General features: G+C 59.9%; 2 protein-coding genes across 5 annotated transcripts in view; one reads left to right on the forward strand and one right to left on the reverse strand.

Moving 5' to 3' along the window:
• Positions 1 to 586: 586 nt before the first annotated feature.
• Positions 587 to 5,121, forward strand: CCDC74B (coiled-coil domain containing 74B; the record flags this gene model as incomplete). Its single annotated transcript, XM_082667810.1, is given in 9 exon segments — positions 587 to 625; positions 627 to 846; positions 1,459 to 1,503; positions 2,479 to 2,538; positions 3,419 to 3,581; positions 4,394 to 4,580; positions 4,654 to 4,734; positions 4,738 to 4,883; positions 4,983 to 5,121. Coding segments are annotated over 9 exon segments (1,074 nt in total). The 5' UTR covers positions 587 to 592.
• Positions 5,122 to 5,968: 847 nt separating this feature from the next.
• MED15 (mediator complex subunit 15) overlaps positions 5,969 to 20,394 on the reverse strand; it is a 61,467-nt gene continuing 47,041 nt past the window's right edge. For 2 of the 4 annotated variants that reach the window (XM_082668111.1, XM_082668109.1), the window contains 12 exons: positions 18,101 to 18,315; positions 16,669 to 17,007; positions 15,475 to 15,603; positions 10,289 to 10,425; positions 10,084 to 10,211; positions 9,848 to 9,982; positions 9,706 to 9,769; positions 8,808 to 8,874; positions 8,203 to 8,363; positions 7,954 to 8,120; positions 7,450 to 7,548; positions 5,969 to 6,949 (listed from right to left, as the gene is read on the reverse strand). In XM_082668111.1, the coding sequence (XP_082524237.1) occupies positions 6,813 to 6,949; positions 7,450 to 7,548; positions 7,954 to 8,120; positions 8,203 to 8,363; positions 8,808 to 8,874; positions 9,706 to 9,769; positions 9,848 to 9,982; positions 10,084 to 10,211; positions 10,289 to 10,425; positions 15,475 to 15,603; positions 16,669 to 17,007; positions 18,101 to 18,315 (1,778 nt within the window). In that variant the 3' untranslated portion in view covers positions 5,969 to 6,812. The remainder of the gene's footprint in view (positions 6,950 to 7,449; positions 7,549 to 7,953; positions 8,121 to 8,202; positions 8,364 to 8,807; positions 8,875 to 9,705; positions 9,770 to 9,847; positions 9,983 to 10,083; positions 10,212 to 10,288; positions 10,426 to 15,474; positions 15,604 to 16,668; positions 17,008 to 18,100; positions 18,316 to 20,394) is intronic. The other 2 variants (XM_082668112.1, XM_082668110.1) reach the window with 1 other exon arrangement.

Here is a 20,394-nt window from a genome sequence, read left to right on the forward strand (position 1 = left end):
AAAATCTTACCATCTAAAGTCGTATCATCTTGTAATTGTATCATCTATTCAAAAAGTGAACTATTAAAACACAACCAGTGGGACTTTCCTGGCAGTCTAGCGGTTAAGACTTCTCCTTCCAATGCGGGGGGTGCGGGTTCAATCCCTGGTTGGGGAGCTAAAAGCCCACATGCCTCGGAGCCAAAAAACAAAAAACAGAGACAATATTGTAACAAATTCAACAAAGACTTTAAAAATAAATGGTCCACATCAAAAAATATTATAAAAAGCCAAAAAACCCCACAAGCAGTGAACAAAACTAAATATTAAGACCTGTAAAGGCAGACGATTCTCTGTGGTTTAAGTCAGAGGATGCCATCCAATTAAGTCAGGCGTATCACCCAGGCCCCGCCCCACCGCACACCTTGTCCCGGGTACCCAAGCCTCGCCCCTCAGGCGCCCCGCCCTGCCCCGGCGCCCAAGCCCTGCCCCGGCCCCGCCCCGTAGCACGCAAAGCCCCCCTGCGGGGCGCGCCCGTTTCCATGGCGACGCCGAGCTGAGCATCGGTAGACGGGCCACCGAGTGGCCGTGCGTCCGCAGCGGAGGCGGCTACATGAGCGCGGCGGGGGTGGCGGCCGGGCTGCGGCCCCCCCAGCTCGGGGATCCCGGGCTCCCGGGGCGCGTTGCGCCCGCGCCTGCCCGCGGTCCCTCCGTACCCCGGGCAGCACGGCGCGCCGGTTGGGCTCAGCGAGGCGCAGAAGCGGGCGCTGGACCTGGAGAAGAGGCTGCAGTTCCTGCAGCAGCAGCACTCGGAGACGCTGGTCAAGCTCCACGAGGAGATCGAGCACCTGAAGAGGGAAAACAAGGGTGAGGCGGGCGGCGCCGCGGGCGTTGCCTCAGACGGCGCCCAGACGGCGCACGAAGGCTGAGGGAGGACGCAGGGCCGCAAGTCCCACCCCGGCCACTCGGGGCTCGGCTCCCCGCCCCAGCACCAAAGCCAACTGCGGGGGGCGGGTCTGGCCGCGCCATTCCCGAAGGTAACCCGGCCCGCTTCTCCTCTCCAGGCAGGGTCAGGCGGCCTCCTTTGAAAAACTTTTGTAGAAGTGAAACACACCCCCAAATTACGCGTATCTAGCTTAATGAATTTTCACAAACTAAGCACACCCAGATCCAGGGCCCCAGAACGATCCCTGACACCTGGGTCATCCTGACTCGCCTCTGTCGCCCTGGAGCCCAGGCCCCGCATGGCAGAGACTGCTCTGTAGACGTCACGGATGGAGGAATGGGTTCCTGGAGAGGCTCTCACACAGGGGCTCTGGCTCAGGGAGCAGCCAGAGGCATCACCGACCCGAGGGTGCCAAGGCAAAGGCTTGGTCCATGGAGCAGGGTCTCTCAGGGGCTCAGCAAGGAGAAGTGGGCAGGGAAAGCAAAGCTTCTTTTCTCAGAGTAGCCATGAGGAGGGCCCGTGCTTGTCTTCAGATCTTCACTACAAGCTAATCATGAATCAGAAGCCGCAGAAGAAAGGTAAGACAGGCCCACAGGTGCCTGATGGGAAGCTACTGCCCTCAAGAGCAGGCCCCCCAGACGGCCTATGCCCACGCGAATTATCCCAGTGGGGAGGGGGCGTGGGCAGCCAGACCGCTCCCAGCCATGGTCTGGGTGACTTCATGCACCCAAGCACAGCAAGTGCCACTCTTGGGGACCCCAAAGCCTGAGTTCTGTGCAGCAGGGGCAGTGGACAGAGCAGCTGGGGGGCAGGGGGCTGCACAGGTTCACCCCTCCCCAGCCCTGGCCTCACTATCCTGGTGAGGTTTCACTTGGACTGCTGCCCCAGGCTTCCCCAGCACAGCCCCAGCCCCAACCCCTGGTCCCTTTGGCCTTGGGGCAGGAAGCTCTGGGCACACTCCTTCCAGGGTCCTCCCTGTCATCTCCACAGCAACCATGGGGGCATGTCATCACCTGTGGCCCACTCACCTTGCCTGTCCCCTAGCCCAGCCTGGGAACAACCAGGTCGAGTCTTGGGCTCCCCTCCCCTCTTACTTTTGGGACCAGGTCTGACATCGGGAGGTGGTCTGAGTGGTGAGTGGTGCCCGCCTGGAATGCCCCAGTCTGGGGTGTGCCCAGGGTTCTCTTCCTGGGAGATACGCAGAGGATGGGGTGGTGAGGGCCCTTCTCCAGTGGGGTGGCACAGCTCCAGCGAGCTGATGTGGGCACGTAGTGTCAGGGGTCCCCTGATGGGACCTCGAGAGAGGGCGTGCTCCCATTCAGGTCCCACTGCTTCTTCCGTCCCCAGCCCCATGGCCCTGGCTCCCTCTGGCACTGGCGGTGTCTGGGGCTGCCTCACCAGAGTGTGGGGGAGGGCTGGGACCTGCAGAGCCAGGAGGCGGGCACAGGTGGGCCTGGCCCTTCAGCCACAGCAGCCGTGCAGAAGCGCTGAGACCTGCAGGGATGGGAGCCTCGTTGCTGCCACCTTCTGCTGACCCCAAGCAGCCCCCACAGGCAGCATCTCCAGTTCCAGCTTTCAGTCCAACAAGTCCATCTCGAATACAGTGGTGTCAGGTGAGCACACCAGCACCTCTGTGCTCAGGGTGGGGGAAGAGCAGGTACAGACCTCAGGGCCCCTGGGCCTGAAACGGCAAGTGGGGTGCTGAGCCGAATGCTGAAAGCCCACGGTGGTCCTCCGTGGGGCAGACCTCGGGGGAGCGCCTCTGCCAGTCCCCATGGGCTTGGGGGTTAAGGGGTAGCTGAGGGACCAAGGAGGGTCCCCCGGTGCCCTGTGAGCTGAAACCTCCAGGAGGGAGCTGAGGCCAGGGGACAGGTTAGTGGGTCGGCTGGAGGGAGGCCTGAGGACAGGCCACAAAAGCAGGACAGGCTTGGCTGCCAAGGCAAGATGGTCAGTGTGGGGCATGAGTCAGGCAGAGCGTGTGACAGAGGAGCCCCGAGTGGTCTTCATTGCTGCTCACTGTGTCCCTCAGAGCAGACAGGACGTGGGTGCGCTGGCCCTCCTACAGAGGCTGGATTTGTGGCATTTTTGCTGAGTGAGGGGCCTCATCCCGGGAGAGCAGACCTGCACAGGCTGGGCTACCCAGACCTTTCCTTCCGTTTCATTTTGCCCGAAATGGGGTTCAAAGTCAGGGAACAGCTGCTGGCTACCCCACCCCGGCCTTTACCGAGGCCCGTGAGGAGACTGCCCCACGGGGTGTGTGGGGCTCTCCGCACTTCAGCTGCTCGGGGAGCCACCTCCACCACTGCGTCCGCTTCAGAGCATCCAGGCACCCACACGCTTCACCCTACTCCCGCATCTGCCTCCCGGCGGCCCTCAGAGGGAGGCCATTACCATCTCCCCTTTACAGAGGAAACTGATGCAGGGGTGGGGCCCCTTGGGTGCATACAGCTGACTGATGCCCAGTGACTGGCCCTGTCTGAGTCTGACCCTCAGCCAACTCGCAAGGCAAGGCCAGGTCCCAGCGCACCTCCTCTAAGAAGCAAGACTCGAAAGCTGACGTTCCCCAGAAGTTGGACCTGGAGGAGGAGCCATTGGTTGCTGCCCTGCTTCACAGCAGCAGGGTGGACAAAGCCCTCGGGGCACAGGGGCTGGCCAAGTAAGGCTCCGTGAGCCCCACGGGACAGGGTTGCATTCAGCAGGTTCACACCCTGGAACCAGCCAATTGCTTTGCCCTTCCAAACGGGCAGGTCTTCAGAGGGAAGCAAGCTCGTGAAAGCCGGGCTTGCCCATCTGGTGGACCCTGCCTTCTCCTCTCCCCTGGGGGTCCTGCACGGTCCCTGTGCTGACCTGAGCCCGCAAGAGGGGCCAGCAGCAGCCCCTAAAGCATTCTCTCAAAGCACAGAAACAAAGTAACTTGGCCTCCACATTAGCTTGCTTTTTGCCAAGAGAACCCTGAGTCAGGTTTGGGCTCCACCCTGGGAGCTGTGCTGGCCTCTGGAAGGCACAGGGCCAGCAGACCAGAGCAGGACCAGTCCCTGAGTTCCTGGGACTTCCTGGGAAGCAGCAGTGAGCCTGGACTTTGCATCCGAAGAAGGGACCCTATTGTCCCCTGGGTAGTGCCACCAGCAGGCCAGGCTCCTGCTTCTCTGCAGTCTTTAGGCTCCCCCCTCCACCAGCACCCTGGGTTTGTGGTCAGGACTGAGGGCAGCCAGGCAGCTCAAACCACATCTGACTCTTCAGTGTACCTTGAGGGGGGAGGAAGTGATGGGCCCGGGTCATAGCCAGCCCCAGAGACCCACCCCTGCCACCTGGTGCCTGGAGCACCCTGGTAGGCAGAAGGGAGCCAGGGCCCCAGGAGGCCGTGGAGATGACCCTCTTACTCACGCTGGAGCAGGTGCTGCCCCGAGAGGGGGTGTGAGAGATCACCTCCGGTAGGCCGCCTCTGGTCTGCTCTAATGGCTGTTTCAGAGACAAAGTGGAGAGCTCTAATCCAGCAGCCACCTCGGTGGCCGGCAGCCTGCACAAGGGCAAGCAGGTGCCAGGGGTGCCCCCCGCGATGAGACTGCCCCTGCACCTGTGCAAGCCCGCCACACTCCAGCAGTGCGAAGTGGTCATCCGCCAGCTGTGGAATGCCAACCTCCTGCAGGCCCAAGAGGTGAGGCTCGGCTGCAGGGCGCCCCGGGGCCCCCGCAGCCCCACCCACCGTGCCTCTTCTCCCTGCCTTCCAGCTGCAACACCTCAAGTCCCTCCTAGAAAGGAGCCAGAGACACAGGGCTGCCCTCGAGGAGGCCAGGCCCGGTTCTCCCAAGTAAGTGCCCCATGCGGCCCACTGGGTCACAACGGGGCCTGCTTGTCTGGGGCTCACGGCTGACTCGTCCCTCCCCAGGGACCAGGAGGCTCTGCACCCGGGGGCCATGCTGCTCCCCAAGGTCGCCACCAGGGGCGTCTCTAAGAAATGGTGAGTCTTACTGGCACAGGAGGTAGGCAGCCTCTGAGCCCAGGGGTCACAGGGCCGGGGAGGGCGTCCGCAGTGACCCCCCCCACCCCTGTCCCCCAGCCTGATCCTGAGCCTGGCGCCCATGGCGGAGTGCGCCATCCTGCCCGCACTGAAGCGGAGCCTCAAGAGCAACTTTGCCGAGCGGCAGAGACGGCTGCAGGCAGTGCAGAGCCGGTGGCTGCACTACTCGGTGCTCTGAGTGCCAGACCCATGACCACTCACCCTCAGGTAGCACTTCCAAAGAATCCCAGTACGTTTACGCCAGCCTAACTTCCAGACCAGCCAAACCCACGGCAGATAAAGTACGTGGTTTCAGGGCTGAAGAACTGTTTATTTCTTTGCTTGGTATTTCTGCACTTACACACACGTGTGCATTATGAAATAAGCATGAGCCTACCTGTCGAAGACTGGAAATAAAGCTCGTTTCTCCCTGTTGTGAGTCTTGTTCCTCACTGGCCATCAGGCACTGCTGCCCTGAGCGCCCCTAGCTCTGCTCCCTGCCATGGGCAGGGCCTGCTGGGCAGTCACCCTGCTTGCTAGGGCCTTGCGGCTGCCCTGTAAGAAAACAAGCTCCGGGACAGCCTGCACACTCTTCCTGGAGTGCAGGGGGCTGCCTTCCCGGCATGTAGGCAAGACACTGTCCTGTGTCCACTGACGAACACAGCTAGTGAGCGGCCCCACCCAGCCTGCCTTCCTCCGTGGACGGCTAGAGCCATGGCCACGGGAGAAGGTCCTCTCCTGTACACTGGGCCCCACCCTGCAATGGCCTCACACCACCCCCTCAATCGCCAGAACAGCAGCTTCAGCGCAGACCCTTGCCTGGCAGGACAGTCCTCCTGGCCCAACCGGCCATGTCCTCAGTGCCGATCTCTGCCGCTTCTGCTTTGGGCAGCAGGGAACCTGGGGGTGAACCAGGACAGGCACGTCTGGGCATCGGTGGCCATCCCCGAGGTGGGGGACCTGGCTCAGCCCTGACAGTGCCCTTCACTGGATGGAGGGCCCCTGACTTGCAGAGAGGGGGGACACAGTGACAAATTCATGACAAACACAGGAATAATAAATTTATTATAAGAACCACAGAAGACACGGTAATGCACATACAAAAGGGGGGAACCTCTCATCGCCAGAGGGCCGGCTGGCACCCCGTCAGGAGCCCTCAACTGTCTGGAGGGTTCTTAAGACGCTGGGTCCCAAGGACAACATCCTAACCCGAGTGGGCCTAAGTGCCTAACCAGTGGGCACGGCGCCAGGAACAAGATCCACCCAGACACCCCTGCTCCCGGGTGCCTCCACAGTGCTGAGCGGACTCCCAGGGCTAGAATGAGAAGGATCATGAGGTATGAGGCCCGGCCGGTGGCCGGGGACCCACAGCCACAAACAGACCTTCCCTCGAGCTGCAGTCAGCGCCCCCGGATCCTGGAGCTTCCCTGTGGCGTGCCCCACATGCCAACGGTGGCACGATCTCAACCCAAAACCGTGATCAAGGAATTCTGCATGTTTTAAGGGTTTCCTATGTCCTGCACGTTCCCCTGTGGAAACGGTAGAAGAGCTTTCTGGCGCACACGCAAGAGGCTCACACAGGACCCTGAGTTCCCGAGGAAGGACACGGGCCCTGCAGAGGCTGCGGGGATAGTAGCCTGAGGAGCACAGGGCCGGGGGCATGCCTGGCTCCTGGAGGAAGCAGCCAGCTGCCTGTCCCAGTCCTGTCCAAGTGTGGGAAATGTTTGGCAGGTCCCCAAGGCAGAAGATAAAAGCAGGAAAGTTAACCTAAGCCCAAGCTCTCTAAGGAAGCCAGCATCTAGAAATGTCCGACACGGGGCCCCGACGAGGCTGCCGGCTGCCCCACGGTCCCTGGAGGGCAGGCAGCCGGAGATGCAGTGGCGGTGGCGGCTAGGCGGCTGAGAGGCAGGCCTGGTGGATGCTCTGGGCCCAGGTGTTGAGCAGGGCCGTGACCGAGTGCTTGTCAGGGAGCTGCAGCAGCCGCGAGGTCATGCACCGGTGCACCGACTGCAGGAAAGGGTTGGCGTCTGCAGCAGAGCGGCCGGCCATGAGCGCTGTGTTCTCTGCCAGGACCCTGGCCCGCCCCACCCAGCCCAGGGACCAGGGGTGCCAGCTCCGCGTGCCAGTGGAGAGCTGGAACAAAATGGTCTGGAGCCTCAGGGCGGCCTCAGGGCCCTTGTCCTGGTCCTCTACATGCCAGCTCTGAGCCTCGGGGGGACTGTCTCCCATCACCGAGGTCTCTCTGGGCCTGTCACCCAGATGGGTTCCCATGAGCCCAAGCTCCCATGTGTGCCCCCCGGTCAGCCTTGAGAAGGCCCACAGGAGCCACTGGGCCTGCTCACCCCTCATCCCCGGAACACGGCTGCCCCAGAGCTGCAGGGACACCATGGGGTCAGAGACACTTCTCTTTCCATGTGACTGAGGGGCAATCTGCTCCTGCCCACCAAGGAGGAAGGGGAAGAGGGGGCCTCAGCAGGGCAGGGGCACGTGGAGGAAAGCCTTGTGGCCCGTCCTCTCAGTCACCCACCGTACTGCCACTGCCGGTCGATCCACAGTGGGCTCTGGGCAGGGTAGTCGGCAGGCACGCTGAGCTCCAGCGGTGGCACGCTGGGGAGGTCCTTGTCATCTGCAACACACAAGGCCGCACCTGTGACCAGGCTTGCCCCTCCTCATAGCCCTGCTCCCCAACAGCACCCTCCAGGCCCCAGAGGTTCTGGTGAGGCTGCTGCAGAGCCGAGGCCCCTGACTCCTGAGCTTCTCCGTCTCCCCAGGGCCTCAGGTGAGCAGAGTCGCAGCTGGACAGGAGGGAGGGGGCTTCCCTGCACGTGGGAGAGAGGTGAGAGTGTGCAGGCTCAGGGCCCAGCCCCCAGTGCGAGTCCTGGGCCAGGAGCGTGTGGGGACCAAGGAGGACAGCGGGCAGGCTCCAGAGAGGGCCCGGGGCTTGGGGATGAGCAGGTGGTCCTGGGCAGTGGCAGAGCCTGAGGCTGCCAGTCACGGTTCATTCTTGATCCACCCCACCCCCGGCACTCACCCAGCTTGCATATCAGGTGGACGGTGCCGTTGTTACTGCAGTGAGAAGGGTCCAAGTTCACCAGGAACTTGGGGTCTAGCCGGGCCACCTCCCCCTGGAGCACATTGGGGATGCTCTGCCGTTCGTCCTCTTCAAACCTACGCTTCCGGGTGCAAACCACCGGGGCCCTGGGGGAGGCAGCCGTGTTGACCATGCTGGCCAGGCCATGGCCCAGGACCCACCGCCCACCAAGCCCTGGGCAGTACGCACGTGATGGGGGGGCCATGTATGGCCGTCATGGCAGGCACGAACGTGCGGTACAGGGAATGGTTGAAGACAGGTGAGCGAATATTGGCCAGGACGGCATCCAGGAGTGGCTGGCACAGGTACTGCTGCTTGGTTGGCGGCACCGGGGGAGGTGGGGGCGTGGGCTGGGACAGGACAGCAGGGTCAGCAGCCCCCTCTTGGGGCGGCTTTCCAGACCCCAGGTCCTCATCCTCACTCACAGCCAGACCTCCTGGCTCTCCCACCACCTCCACCCCTGCAGACAAGGATGGCTGATCCTGGACACACTCTACTCCCCCTGGGCCTGGCCTTGGGCATGAGAACCCTCACACCTGTGGGGGAAGGAAGCACCCATGGGCCCGCACCCAGAGGCTGATTTCTCCCATGTTCTCACCCCACCCACACTGCAGACCTGACCTGGAAGAGGACTCCTGAGCAGGGTCCCCAGACTGAGCAGCACGGTCCCCTGCCCACCTCTGACTGCAGGCTCCTTCTAGCTCGTGGTTCCGAGTCACTGTGGGGTGAGCCCTGACCTCCCCAGAGATGCCTGCGACCCTACCAACACCACCAGGCCGCAGCACCCCACGCACCACTGCCATGTCATTCTTGAGTTTCTCCAGGGCAATCTCACACTTCTGCAGCGTTTTCAGAGGGCACCTATAGGGGAGAAGATGTGGCTGACTCTCCACGTGGGAGGACAGGGGAGCCGGCAGCTCTCATGTTCTCATCTCAACCACTCACCGTCTGGCCTCCTCTGGATGGAGCGAGACCTGAGGCCTGGGCCACCAGAACCCTCCCCAGGAACCCCAGCCAGCCCACCCGCTGTTCCCAGACCCAGAGTCTAAGGCAAGATGGCCCCGCACCCAGGAGCTGCTGGTCCTGGCTGGCAGAACAAAGCACGCACGTGATGGATCAAGGGGAAAGACAGAGGCCAGGCCCCTGCCCCCCATCCCGATGACCCCAATGAGGGCCTGGAGGGCCGTCCACCGCCAACAGGCCCACTCCTCAGTGCCCAGCATTCTGCCCAGATGAGCAGAACAGGGAGGACGTTCTGGAAGGGGAGCCTGGCCTGAGCCAAGGCCTGGGGAGAGGGCAGGAATCCCAAGGCCAGTCCATGCACAGGAGGTGGCGCTGGCTGAGCTCTGGTGCTCAGCAGCCCCACGGCCAGTGGGCAAGGGAAAGGACATGAGTGCGTGTCCTCTGCCTTCCAAGTGCTTCTCAGACGCCGTCCCAGTTCCCTCCCACAGCCAGCGCTTTCGAGCTCAGCTGCCCCTTTTGCAGATGGGGTAACTAAGAAACAGTCACTTGCCCAAGGCCACCAGCAAATCAGGGGCAGGGCTGCAGGTCAGACTGAAGCCCATCAAGGCCAGTAGCCCAGTGAGGCAGGGCTCTGAGGGCCACAGGGTAGGCCAGCCAAGCAGCTGGGGACCCTCTGTGAGGTGTGGGCGCAGCACCACCTCCCCCCATGGGCCTAGGGGCAAAGCTCACCGCTTGGAGGGGTCTGTCAGTATGTCCAGAAGGCTCTTCATCTTACTCAGGTCCTTTTTTCTGTCTGGGGCAGAAGGAGGCACTCAGACAAGGGCCTGGGCGTCTGCAGGCCCTGCCCCCGGCCCGCCCGCCCGGCCCCCACCTTCGTTCTTGTCGATCTTGTTGATCATACGGCGCAGGGGCTCGATGTACTTGGACAGCTGCTTCAGCTTGTCCAGGTACTGCTGCTCCTCGGCCTGGCTCGAGCCCGCGGGGCTCATGACGGAGCTGGGGTTCACTGCGGGACACGGCCCAGTGAGCACGGCCCCAGCCCACGAAGGGTCGTCAGCCCCTCACCTCGCAGGGCCCCGGACTGTGCCCGCCTTGGGTCCGACTTACCAGGCGTGTTCAAAGGTCCTGGGGAGGGGACGCTGAAGTTCTGCGGGGTGCGCGCCGTCACCGGACTCTGGGAGGGCTGCGGCGAAGGGCTGGGCAGGAAGCTGCTGGGGGACGGGGCAGGGCCGGAGCTGTGCAGAGCGAAAGGGAGCGCGGCCATGAGCCTGGGCCTGCAAGCCAAGTGGGGAGGGGCACGGGCCAGGCCTACCTGACGTTGGAGTTGGGCTGTGAGCTGGGTGGGCCGGGCTGCGGGGACGGCTGGGGGGGAGGGGGCATCGACTGCGGGGTCTGCACCTGCTGGCCCGGCGACGGTGACGACAGCATGGTGAGGCCACTCTGGCTGACCTGGAGGGGGAGGGGTTCAGCCTGCTCACCCGCCCCACGCCCCCCCCCCACACTCCCCACTCACAAGCCCCTTCTCTCTTGCAGCCTCGCCATACACCCTGGTCTTTCTCTGATACCCCGCCTCTCAAATACAAACACGGGCACACGCCCCCACCTGTGGGTGCCCACGCAAACACACAGTGACCAAGACGCTGGCAGAAGGGCCGGGCTGGGTGGCCCTCTGCTCCTGGCGGGGGCTTCTGGGCTGCGATGGGACACCCCCAGGTCCCTGCCTCGTGAGTGTGGGAGCCTGTGGGCATGGGAGGGCAGTGAGGGCTGCGCTCTATGACAGGCAGGACCGTCCCACAAACCTCAACAAGACCCCTCAGGCCACAGGCAGCCCCAGCTCTGACAGCACCAAGGTCAAGCCCAGCTGCAGGGCAGTGGGGACGCCTCCATCTTGTTCTGTGTCCCACCTGTGCCTGCCTGACGGGAGCAAAGCCTCCCCTTGTCACCCCTGCCAGCACACCTGGCCTGGGGTTCTGTGGTCTGGCAGCCGAGCAGCCCCTGTGGGACCAGCAGACCCCACTGGGAGAGGGGAGAGGGGAGCGGCTTGGCATCGTGCTCCCTTCTCTGCACGGCAGGCTCTCCCTGCAGTCCTCATCAGGGCGGACACAGCGGGGTCCCCATCCCGCTGTCATCACTAGGACAATGCCATATTCATCCGAGAACGCAGAGGGAGGAAATCACACACCCAGGACTAAGATCGACGGTGTGTGGAAGTAACTACTTTCCACCCGAGAGGCACAAGATGCCAGTTCTGGCAGCGCGGACGGCTCGGGGAGACAGCTGCCCGCCAGCCCTGTGCCCAGCAGCCCCGGAATGAGCCCTGCAGAGCAGCCTTGCCCAGAGCCTGCGGACAGTGCACAAAGGCCCAGCCGCTTGCCACAGGGGGCCACCCCAAAGGCCCTGTCAGCTTCACTCAGAGCTTCCCCCACACCCCAGCAACCTCCTGTGCACTGAGCATCACCTCCGGAGCCTGCTTCCTGGAGCCCAGCTCACACCCCACCCTCCATTCCCAGCCTGCCCAATTCTGCAGACTGACTCTAGCCTGCCCCCCTCACTCTGCACACCGAGGCTGGACATGGCACTGGAGCAGGGCCTGCATGTGTTCACAATGTGATGATGAAACTAAATGAAAACCACCCAGCCAGGTTCTGAAAGGAGGCAGGGTGATCCATGGGAAACAAAACATCTACCCCAGGAGGATGAGCTGATCTGTGAGGCTAGGGCAGTGCTGACGTCCACGCAGTCTGCCAGGGCAGGGCTCCAAGGCAGGAGAAAGGTCTGCGGGGAGACCCCTGGCATCACAGGTATGTCCCACACTCACCAACAGGTCGCATGCAGCAGACACTGCAAGCCAGGGGTGACCCAGACAGTAGCAGATGCCAACATGACCCCAGCAATAGCTGTGGGTGCGAGGCAGCCCTCATGCAGAGCTGGGAGTGGACAGTCCTGCAGCCACACCAACAAAAGAACTTCCAGGGTGTGGGCCAGGAAGCCGTTCTCCTGTTGTCTGTCGAAACTTGAGCGCTGCCTGAAGAGCCCACCACCCACCCTACCAGATGCTAAGTGGGACGTCAGTCCGTGGAGCACGCTTTGTGCTGGGCTCCCCTGCCTGCACCCGGGGTGTGGCTGATAGCACCCAAAGGCCACGGCTGGCCGGCACCACCCTGTACTTTGGAGTGCCCAGCTGTGAGCCCCGTGGCAGCTCAACAGTGCTCCTTCCAGAGCAAGAGAGGCCCAGAAGCACTCAGGTGGTGTGAAAGAGACGCTATTTCTTCCCAGAAGAAACAAAGTCATCAGGAATGAAAAGCTTGACTCTGATCTCTGCGGACTGTTTTTCTGGTCACAGAGCTCCCGAGGTGGAAAGCTGGTTTTCTCTTGACCACAGATCCTAACGAGACACACCAGACGTCTACAGTATTGGACGAGCCAGGCCACGACTCCTCCTCCCAACACACACCCGCCCAGGGAGGCCCCGAGCGGCCATGGTGGAGGGCCCAGTGGGAGAGGAGGGGGCGCAGGGTGTGCTCAGCCCATTCCACACACTGTTCCACACACACACATCAGGGAAGGGGGTCTGTAACGTAAGAATGACAGCTAAGCTTCCGAATGCTGGAAGAACAGGAAGCAGGAAGACCAAAGCACAGGGGCTGCTGGGAAATGGAGACGCATCCTGTCCTGGTTTTCACCTGCCATCATGGGGTGTGGCTCTCGCGCTGAGTCCTAGTCCAGCGCCCCGCTGGACAGGGATGTGACAGGGACATCTCTCTCATCTACACAAGTTAATGTCAGAGTCAGGCATACAGAACAGTGTTCACTGATTTTCCTGAAACACCCAAATCCCAAACTCCAGCCTGGGCTGTGAGCCCCACCACCCATCAGGCCCCAGCACCACCAAGCGCACAATGAGGCCCCCCTCCTCTGCTCTGAGAGGGCAGACTTGAGAGACCAGGCCTGGGGGCCGCCACCTGGGCCCCCATCCCAGCACCTCTTTCACACACTGCAACACTGGACCCCGTGTTCTGAGGTCAAATGCGTGGGCCCCGCACGTATGTGTCGACCTCCTGGTAGGTGACCAGCTGGTACGATCGAGAGCCTCAAAATGCCCCCGTGAGTCACTCTGGGAAATGTCAGCAAACGGTCCAGGACCTGCCATGCACCACGGCTAACAGCAAAAAACCAGAAGTAACCTCAGGATCCGAGAACAAGACAATAATTAAGGACAGCAGGATACGTTCATAAGAGGAACAGCACACAGCCACGGAAGGCAACACTGACCAAGGGACTCTAATTACAGGACAACCTTTTACTTCTATTGTAACGTGAAAAAGAAAGAAGCCACACACAAAATCCTAGAGAACCGGAAAGAAAAGAAGCCAAGCAGGCTCTCCCGCTTGAAATGCTTCCCTTGCTTATACTCCCCTCAACCTCTCCCACCTTCTACAGCCACCACCTGTTTTCTAGTTTTAGGGTCAGAATATCTGTAGCCTTGTCTTGTCCACTGTTGCCACCGAGGTTGCAAAAAAAGGCTGTGAATCCAGAGATTCTCCCTCAGGGGTCTCCTTGCACCCTGGGAACCCCACTGCTGCTAGATCCACACAGTAAGGCAGCCAACTGGCCCCCAGGGACCTGCACGAGCACCCCACACATACCTGCGCCAGACGTGGGAACCCACAGTGCGGCCCCGCAGGCAGGGTGAGGCCTCATTTCCACTCTGCCCAAGGCTGGCCTCTCACTCAGGATGGGGTGGACACCCCTCCCATAAACCCTGAAGGTACATCCTCAGAAAATCAAACCCGCTTGCAGGTATGAGTGGTGGCGCCTCCTCCCCACCCAGCTACCCGAGTCCCCACCTGGGGAGAAGAGCCCACGCCTGCCTCAGCCCTGCCGGCTGTCAGCCCTCCGTGCTCCACGAGGGGGCAGAAGGTTACAAATCAAGGTTACCCTCAAGGTGATCAAGCCCACGGCCAAGCCCCACGCGGGCTGGACTGGGACCTCCAGCAGAAGCAAAGGCATGTGACTACCAGGAAGGGAAGCACAGCCAAGGGGTTGGCATGGGGAATGGAGCGCATCCCCCTCGGCCACTGCAGGAGAGTGATGGGCGCCCAGGAAGCTGCAGGGAGTCCACCTACCCAAGCGAGAAGCCTACGAACCAGCAGGTGGGGCCTGGACCATTGGAAGACGGCAACTCTTCGGCTGCTCGCTTCCCAAACACCAAGAACTGGGGTGAAAAGGGAAGTTCTGCTTCAGGATGGAAGCTGCCAGGTCAGAGGGCCAAGCCTCCCACTCTCCTACCAGACCTGAGAGGCAGCAAGGGCAGCGGCTTCCACCGGCTGGGCGGTCACTCCATGCCGCTGCTGCCATCCCAACTCTGACCACACTCCGCACAGGACACCGAGAGCAGAGAGCCCCAGGAGGCCTGGGGACAAGGCTGGGACACACAGGGTGGTGGCAGAGGACGCCAACATTGTCATACAAGGCCTCCAGCCCTGCCCCAGCTACAGACATGATGTCCGTGGTTTGTTGCACATAATACCACAGGTGGGCAAGCTGGTGATGTGGCGCAGTGACCAAGAGCTACCTCCAAACGCCACAGTTCCCCTCAGCGGTGTGTTTCCCACGGACTTCAGCCATGTGGCGGGGACCAGGAAGGACCATTTCTGAGCCTCCCGCCAATGCTAAGGGAACACACGGCATCCCAGCAGTGCTTACCACACGGTCCAGTGCCCCAGACAGGGAGCTCAACGGACTCGGGGAGTGAGCAGGGCAGGAGCTGGCAGGGACACTCAGCACGGCAGCCCAGTGCCGCACAGCACCGGGGTGGCCGGGTCGCCCCTGGGGTCTCACCACATCGGCTCTGTCTAAAGCCAACGCTCTTCTGAGCCAGACTATCAGTGTTGCCACTGCTGGGTGGAGACAGGAGGAACCAAGGCCGGGGACTGGACATAGGTGAGGGGGGCGTCTATGGAGAAGTCATGAGGCCCAGCCTCCCACCCCAGACACCAAGGAGGCTGTGGCCTCTACTAGGCAAGGCCGGAAGGTCTCCTCCATCCCATCGACATCTGATTTGCGGAGGGTGGGCATGGTGGACCTGGGCCACATGTGCCACACGTGCCACACAGGGGTGAGCCCTGCAAGTCAGCAGGGCAAGGGGCCATGGCACAAGTCTGTGCTGACCACCAGAGCCACATGCCACCGTCCTCGTGCTCTTCCCAATTTCTAGAGAGCTACTATCCCCCCAGCCCCATGCTCAGGGCTGAGGTAAGAAGAGATCGTGATGCTCTCACCAATGCCCTCTTGGAGGAGAAGGGAAGAGGGAAGATGTGGGGCATCACGGGAGGTGGGAACAGCCTGTGCCCTGTGAAGCCGGGGGCCCAGACACGGCCGGGCGGGGCTTCCACCCAAGGTCCCCAGGGACAGGCCCTGATCCAACCAGGACCCTCACCATAGCGCGGGGGACATGCACTGGCCGGCGCCTCCAGAGCCTTGGCTCTGGGCCCTCACCTGGACTCCGGGACCCACTATCTGGGAGGCCTGAGCCGTCGGCACTGCTGTCTGCGGTGGCACCTGGGGCTGCACCTGCGGCACCTGGGGCTGCACCTGCGGCTGCTGCACCACCATCGGAGCCCGGACCTGAGGAGGAAGGGAGCAGCAATCTGGAGCCACCAGGGCACAGGGCAGAGCACCTCCACGTCTGTCTGTGGGAGCCGGAGTCTCTAAGCTCTCCTTGAGAAGGGGGATGGGCTTGCCACCACTTCCCTGGCTGATATCCCGCTACTGGCTGTCCCTTATCCCACGGCTCATCAAAAGTGTCCACGCCAGCCTGGCTCTGAGTCAGCACAACTGAGCCCTGTCTCTCCTGGCGAGACGCCTGCCCCAATGGGACACCACAACACAGCCGTCACCACCAGCTACCGCAGCAAGCAGAGCACGCTGATGGTCTACGAGAACCCCACTCTGAGCCCTGACTCCTCAAAGGAAACCAGGTGACAGGTGTGACCCTCCTCAAGACCCTCCCCAGATCTCCAGCCTGCACCTGTGGGGCTTACTATTCAGCCACTACTCGATTCAGGTGTGGCCCATATCCCCACTTCACCCAATGAACAGCAAATAGAAAAGGCCACAAAAACCAAGGAAGTGAGTTGAAAAAACATTTAAATGGCCCCTTGACACAGCTACCCTTGACTCAGTACAATATTTTGTCTTTCATGTAAATGTCACTGATTGGTTCTGCTTTTACACAGATGCATAAGACTGAAAATAACAGTATTTTACATCAATACACCCCTCAAAAATACGGTCATGATCTCTGCTCAGAACAGAACTGAGTGGTCAGCAGACCACCGTGGACGCCCGGGGAGGTGGTACACTGCCCCCCCCCAACAGTGAGAAGATGGATGTTGTCATCCATCTAATCATCCACAATCTTACAATGCCTGTGGCTACCACCGAATCAGCCATGCTGCTCGGAAGACAAGGTGCCACACGGGAGCAGGGGTGTCGCACACTGGATGCAGCAGCTGGCGGAATGCACACACCCTTGCTGATCTGGATGTGCGGGCCGGCAGGGGCCAGGGCCACCTGAGTCCTGGTGCTGGAAGAAGAGGACCTTCCATCTACAGCCAGGGCGCCCCAGAGACCGCCTACAGCACAGGAGACGCCAGAAGAGCCCCGGCTGTGCGAGCCCTGGCTACTCACGAGTTTCAGCTGCGGCTGGGCATACAGCATCTGTCCAGGGAGGGCCGGAGCCTGCGACACCAAAGGCTGTGTCTGTGACTGAGGCGGGAGCTGCGATGGCTGGTTCTGGGCCACTGGCGGTTGGGGCTGTGGTGGTGGCTGGTGGTGCTGCGGGTGATGCAGCTGCTGCAGCTGCTGGGGCAGGGCCTGTGAGGGGGGAGGCTGTGGCTGCTGCATTGGGGGCTGCTGTATTGGCGGCTGGGCCTGCAAAGCCTGCTGCTGCTGCTGCTGCTGCTGTTGCTGTTGCTGCAGCTGCAGCTGTGCCATCCGTTGTAGTTGTTGCTGCTGCTGCTGCTGCATCTGGGGTGGAACAAGCAGCACCCATCACCTCTCCGGCCTTGGAATCCTGTGTTGGGAAGTCTGCCCAGGATGCTCTCCCGGGAGACAGAGGGACACCGAGGGCACCAAGCGTGCACCTGTGCCCTGGTCACCAGATGCTGGCCCATCTCTAGGCCTGAGAGGACAAAGGAAGGGTCCAGGGAAGGGTCTGGAGGGCTTGGTAAGGGGTCACATATAGGCGCAGACCCAGAGAAGTCGGGCAAGGTTCAGCTGACCGCAGATCTCCAAAGCCTCTCCAGGGATGCCTGTTTGGTCCCTAGAATGGTCACAGGACCAGGCTCAGGATGAGGAGGAAAAGTGGGGCTGGGGCTTTCCTGGTGGCGCAGCAGTTGAGAGTCCGCCTGCCAAAGCAGGGGACACGGGTTTGTGCCCCGGTCCAGGAAGATCCCACATGCCGCGGAGCGGCTGGGCCCGTGAGCCATGGCCGCTGAGCCTGCATGTCCGGAGCCTGTGCTCCGCAACGGGAGAGGCCACAATAGTGAGAGGCCCGCGTACCGCAAAAAAAAAAAAAAAAAAAGCGCGACTGAAGATTCACTGTCAGCCCTGGGAGAGGGGCTTCCAAGATCCAGGTGGGGCCTCGGGAAAAGCAGGCATAAGCCAAGGCCTGGAGCAGGTGGGAAAGAGCAGCGGGTCCTTCAGGGCTTACCTCCCTTAACCCACAACAGGCCTGACAAAAGACGCTTAACCCATCAGGGCGTTGACTGCAGAGCATGTGCGTGAGAAAAGGTTTTCTTGTAAGCAGGGCTCCTAATGTGACATGGCCACCCCTGCGGGACACTAGGCAGGGATCGATTAGTGCCGCGTCCAGACACTGGAACACTCAGGGACAGGTCAGGAGGCCTGCGTGTGCTCAGAGGACACACACCCACGGGGTGGTCCAGGCCGTGCTACGAGTGGAGGGTAGCCTCACTCTGGCCTGGGCAGACTCTCACATGAACTGCCTGCACCAGGAGCCACCTGATCCATCCCCCGGCACACAGTAGGCCCACTCATTCTCGTCCCAGGCTCAGGGGCCCTGGAGAAGGCCAGGGTCCAGAACGATGGCGTCTAGTACCTGCTGCTGGTTCTGATGATGCAACTTGATCAGATGCTGCTGCTGCTGCTGCTGCTGGAGCTGCTGCTGCTGCACCACAGCCTGAAACTGCTGCTGCATGGCACTCTGCTGCACCTGGAACTGCTGCTGCTGCTGCTGCTGCAGCGCCGCCTGCTGCTGTGCCTGGAACTGCTGCTGCTGCTGCTGCAGCGCCACCTGCTGGAGCTGCAGCTGGGCTGGAGACAGACGGGTCGGGGAACTCGCACTGGGTGCAGCGGGGAAGGCGCCGCCCCCGCCAGTGCGGGAGGGACAGGGGTGACAATGACAGGACGGAACTTACTATAGAGTGAATCACAGTAGTAATGAACAGGAAAGAACAGGCCAGCCAAGAGGCCTGGGACCCAGCAACTAGTGATCTGCTTCCCGTCTCAATGGAACCACCTGCTCTGGACACTTCGTATCAACAGAATCTCACAACTGGGATCTTTTGTGACTGGCTCCTTCCCCTCAGCATCCCGTTTACAAGGTTCACCCACACTGTGGCACGGATCAGTATTCCCTTTCTTTTTGTTGCCGAATAATACTCCACTATATGGATTTCCCACATTTTGTGTTGTCCATCAGCTGATGGACATCTGGGTTGTTTCCACTTTTTGGTAGTTATAAATAATGCTGATACAAACAATCATTCAGGAACTTCCCTGGTGGTCCAGTGGTTAAGACTCCATGCTTCCACTGCAGGGGGCATGGGTTCAATCCGGGCTCAGGGAAATAAGATGCCACCAGCCACGCAGCGCGGCCAAAAAATTAAAAACAAATCAATAAAAAAACAATCATTCACAAGATTTTCAGTGATCCGGTCTCTTTGGGTGATGAAAATGTTTTAAAATTGATGCCGTGAGTGCACTGACCACCCCTGCACAGTACACTTCAAGTGGGTGAATATGAGTACATGAACTATATTTCAATAAAGATGAAAAGGAGGAACACAGAGACACTATGCCCAGTTTTCCCCAATAGTAGCACTTTGTATAACACCATAACACAATCAGAATGTGTGCCCATTTGCCTGAGTGCGTAGTTTAAATTCTATACAATTTTCTCACCTGGCAAGATTCAGCCACCATGGAGGTCAAGACCTGGCACAGTTCCAACACCACAGGAGCCCTTGTGGTGCCACGCCTCACCAGCTACTAAGGTGACCTCCATTTCTAATGACTCTGCCATTTTTAAACCACACAGAAGGACTGGCTCTCTCCTTCAGCACAATTTCTGAAGAGCGTCAGGGTGGGGAGTACATCCATGCAGGACCCATTGTGAGCACATTTCCCACCCACAGGCTTAGACGAAGCTGCTCACTACATCCTTCAACTCCTCTCTAAATTCATTATTTTTGTCTGGTTAACTCAGTAACTGGGAGGGGAAATTGCCCAACACACCTTTTATTTTCAAGTCTTTTTGCATCTTCTATTTCAGGTGTGTTTCCTGTAAGGATTAAAGAGCTGTACCCTCTCCTTACGTTTCCATTCAGTCTCAGCAGGAAAGCCTATCCCTTCACTTTTACTGTGATTACTTATGGTTTTCAACTTATTTGTATCTGTCTTTCCCCTTCTAAGTTTCCTCTTTTTTTTGAGCTTTACTGAGGTATAATGGACATTTTTTTCTCCTCTTCTGAATTCTGTTTTGTTGGAGGACTCGGTTGATTTTTGTTCGTTTGGATTTTTGTTTGTTGTTTCTGTCTCATTCCATTTTTTCCTATGGATTTGGAATTTACAAACTATTTCTACTGTTTTAGCAACGACTTTTACAATTTTATCATGCATATTTAATTTAACAAAGTATAAAGTTTATCCACATTTAAACCTCTTTCCCAAATATGAGGACCTTAGAATCCTCTCTAAACATTTTTTTAAAGTAGGTTTTACATGCACACAATAGACCTGATATCCTTGATATCTGCCCTTCCTGACTCCATTTGGTATGGTCCCTGTTTATCTTCTTATGCCCACACAGCAGACTTATATTAAGAGGCAGGATAGAATAAAGGCCAGGGGTACAGCCTCGGACCCAGACACCTGGACTCAAATCCCAACTCTGTCACTGCTCTGTGTCTCAATTTCCTCAGCTATACTACATACCCCTACATTGGACTCAGAATTAAATAATCTACTACAGACCCAAAACAGTGCTCAGAACCTGTAGAGGGTAGCTCTAAGGATTATTTTACAGAGGTAATTTTTGTTTACACCAAGGATTCCCAGCCTTGCCCCTCCTGACACCTTGGGCCAGACAACACCGTGCTGTGGGGGCTGCCC

This window comes from Grampus griseus (assembly GCF_964374135.1).
Source record: "Grampus griseus genome assembly, chromosome: 12".
NCBI classification, from domain to species: domain Eukaryota; kingdom Metazoa; phylum Chordata; class Mammalia; order Artiodactyla; family Delphinidae; genus Grampus; species Grampus griseus.